The sequence below is a fragment of the Nothoprocta perdicaria genome, unplaced genomic scaffold (genome assembly GCF_003342845.1).
Source record: "Nothoprocta perdicaria isolate Ctin4 unplaced genomic scaffold, notPer1 scaffold_398, whole genome shotgun sequence".
Lineage (NCBI taxonomy): Eukaryota > Metazoa > Chordata > Aves > Tinamiformes > Tinamidae > Nothoprocta > Nothoprocta perdicaria.
This window is the reverse complement of record NW_020455641.1, coordinates 24278-27302: the sequence shown is the minus strand read 5'-3', so window position 1 is coordinate 27302 and position 3025 is coordinate 24278. Positions and strand designations below refer to the sequence as shown.

The 3025-nt window shown below is 72.4% G+C and overlaps 1 protein-coding gene across 1 annotated transcript; it reads left to right on the top strand.

Moving 5' to 3' along the window:
• Nucleotides 1–1146: 1146 nt before the first annotated feature.
• CDK4 (cyclin dependent kinase 4) lies at nt 1147–3019 on the top strand. The gene is made up of 7 exons (XM_026045067.1): nt 1147–1364; nt 1442–1577; nt 1650–1817; nt 2306–2415; nt 2542–2592; nt 2659–2794; nt 2927–3019. Exons 1-7 carry the CDS (start codon nt 1147–1149, stop codon nt 3008–3010), a joined length of 903 nt encoding a protein of 300 aa, XP_025900852.1. The 3' UTR covers nt 3011–3019.
• The last annotated feature ends 6 nt before the right edge of the window (nt 3020–3025 follow it).

Below are 3025 nucleotides of genomic sequence, written 5' to 3'. Positions count from 1 at the left end.
GCGCGCCCCATGCACCGGCCCCGTGCACCGGCCCCGTGCACCGGCCCCGTGCACGAGCGCGCCCCGTGCACCGGCCCCGTGCACCGGCCCCGTGCACCGGCGCCTTGCACGAGCGCGCCCCGTGCACCGGCCCCGTGCACCGGCGCCTTGCACGAGCGCGCCCCGTGCACTGGCCCCGTGCACCGGCGCTTTGCACGAGCGCGCCCCGTGCACCGGCCCCATGCACCGGCCCCGTGCACGAGCGTGCCCCGTGCACCGGCCCCGTGCACCGGCGCTTTGCACGAGCGCGCCCCGTGCACTGGCCCGGTGCACCGGCGCCTTGCAGGAGCGAGCCCCGTGCACGAGCCCCGTGCACCGGCTCCTTGCACGAGCGTGGCCAATGCACCGGCCCCGTGCACGGGCGCTTTGCACGAGCTCGCCCCGTGCATGGGCCCCTTGCACCGGCCCCGTGCACTGGCGCTTTGCACGAGCGCGCCCCGTGCATGGGCCCCGTGCACCAGCGCCTTGCACGGGCGTGCCCCGTGCACGTGGCACAGTCCCTTGCACGGGCCCCGGGGCACATGCGGGGTTCCCGCCACCCACCCTGCGACACGCGGGGCACGGGTGCCTTGCACGCGCTTCCGCCACCCTTGCACGCGCAGCTCCCTGTGTGCCAGCGCCTTGCACGAAGGGACAGACCCCCCAACCCGCCCCGTTGCACAAGAGCCACTGAGAGTGGGGGTGTTGGGGACTGCCTCAGGGGCAGAAGGGTCCCATGGGTGCTGGGGAACCTGGCGATGCTGGGACCTGTAGGATCTCTTAGGGTGCTGGGAGCTGAGGGAGCTGTGAGGTCCCTTGGGGGTGATGGTTATTGGGGGGCTGCTCCCTGGGGTGCTGGGACCTGGAGGGTCTCTTGGGGTGCTGGTTCTTGGGGTGCCGGGAGCTGTGGGGTCCCTGGGGAGGTGCTGGCCCCTGGCTTTGGGGGGCCCTGTGGTGCAGGCTGCTGTGACCACGTCTGAGCTGGGCGTCCCGGACGTGCTGGGTGCTGGTCCTTGGGGTGCTGGGTGCTCCTGCCGATGCCCCCAGCTCCCCCTCCAGACGCCCGGGTGACGCGGTGCCGCTCAGCGGGTGCTGCAGGGTGCCGGGGGCCAGCGCGCGGGCGCCGCCATGGCCAAGGAGGTGCGGGCGCAGTACGAGCCGGTGGCCGAGATCGGCGTGGGCGCCTACGGCACCGTGTACAAGGCGCGGGACCTGCAGAGCGGCAAGTTCGTGGCGCTCAAGAACGTGCGGGTGCAGACGACGGAGAACGGGCTGCCGCTGAGCACCGTGCGCGAGGTGGCCCTGCTCAAGCGCCTCGAGCACTTCGACCACCCCAACATCGTGCGGTGAGTCCCGCGGGCGCCGCCGGGGACCCCGCCGAGGCCACCGCGCGGCCCCGCCACCCTCCCCTTTGCCCGCGCAGGCTCATGGACGTGTGCGCCACGGCGCGCACGGAGCGCGAGACCAAGGTGACGCTGGTCTTCGAGCACGTGGACCAGGACCTGAAGACCTACCTGGACAAGGCGCCGGCGCCCGGGCTGCCGCTCGACACCATCAAGGTGGGCGCGGGCCGGCGCGGGACCGGGCGGGCGGCCGCGGGGCCGCTCACGCCGGCGGCCTCCCCGCCCCAGGACCTCATGCGGCAGTTCCTGCGCGGCCTCGACTTCCTGCACTCCAACTGCATCGTGCACCGGGACCTCAAGCCCGAGAACATCCTGGTGACCAGCAGCGGGCAGGTCAAGCTGGCCGACTTCGGCCTGGCCCGCATCTACAGCTGCCAGATGGCCCTGACCCCCGTGGTGGGTGGCTCSGGGGGGGCGCAGGGGCCGGGGGGCTGCAGGGCTGTGACCCTGGGACCGCGATGCTGGTGGCTGGGGGGGGTCGGTGACCACAAATCCATGGGGTTCTGGGTGGCCACAGATGCAGGCAGCGGTGGGCTCAGGTGGCCACGGAGCCGGGGGGCCAGGGTTTGGGTTGGCCATGGGGCTACCAGTCCAGGGAGCGGCACGTCAGGGTGACCCACAAARCCACCGTGGGGCAGGGCGGCCGCGTCTGGGGATGCTCAGAGGTCCCTGTGGCTGGGGGTCTAGCAAGCCACCAGGCCCAGGTGTCCCTAGGGCTGGGGCGGCCTTGGGGACAGGGTGGCCACAGCTCCTGGGGACCTAGAACTCAAAAGCCGCTGGTCCCACGGTGGCCACAAACACAGGGCTCCTGTGGGGCCGGGTGGCCGCCRCTCTCAGTGCCACCCTCTGTCCGGGAGGGTGACGCTGGGCCCGTCCCCATGCAGGTGGTGACACTGTGGTACCGGGCGCCCGAGGTGCTGCTGCAGTCGACGTACGCGACGCCCGTGGACATGTGGAGCGTGGGCTGCATCTTCGCCGAGATGTTCAGGCGCAAGTGAGCGAGGGCAGGGTCAGGGGCCACGTGTGCCCATGGCCACCGTGGCCCCTGGGGGGGCTGTGTGACACCAGTGGGTGATGGCTGTGGAGTGTCCCCCCTCGTTACACCCCCTTGTCACCCCAGGCCCCTTTTCTGCGGTAACTCGGAGGCCGACCAGCTGGGCAAGATTTTTGAGTAAGTGCCTGGGTTTGGGGAGGGGGGCGGTCAGGGGGGACCTGCCACCCTCCTCGTCCCCCCCAGCATGATCGGGCTGCCCGTGGAGGACGACTGGCCGCTGGACGTGGCGCTGCCCCGCGGCGCCTTCACCGCCCGGCCCCCCCAGCCCGTCGAGGGCTTCGTCCCCGAGATGGAGCCGCTGGGGACGCAGCTGCTCCTGGTGAGACACGGGGCAGAGGGGACACACGGGGGGCTGGCGGCCCCCCCTGTGCCCAGGGCTGTGGGGGAGCCCACGCAGCCCCCCGAGGGGTGCATGTCCCCCCCCGAGCAGCCAGCTAACCGTGCCCCCCAGGAGATGCTGACGTTCAACCCGTACAAGCGCATCTCGGCCTACAGCGCCCTGCGGCACCGCTACCTGCAGGAGCGCGACGGGTAGCGGCGCCCACGCTCC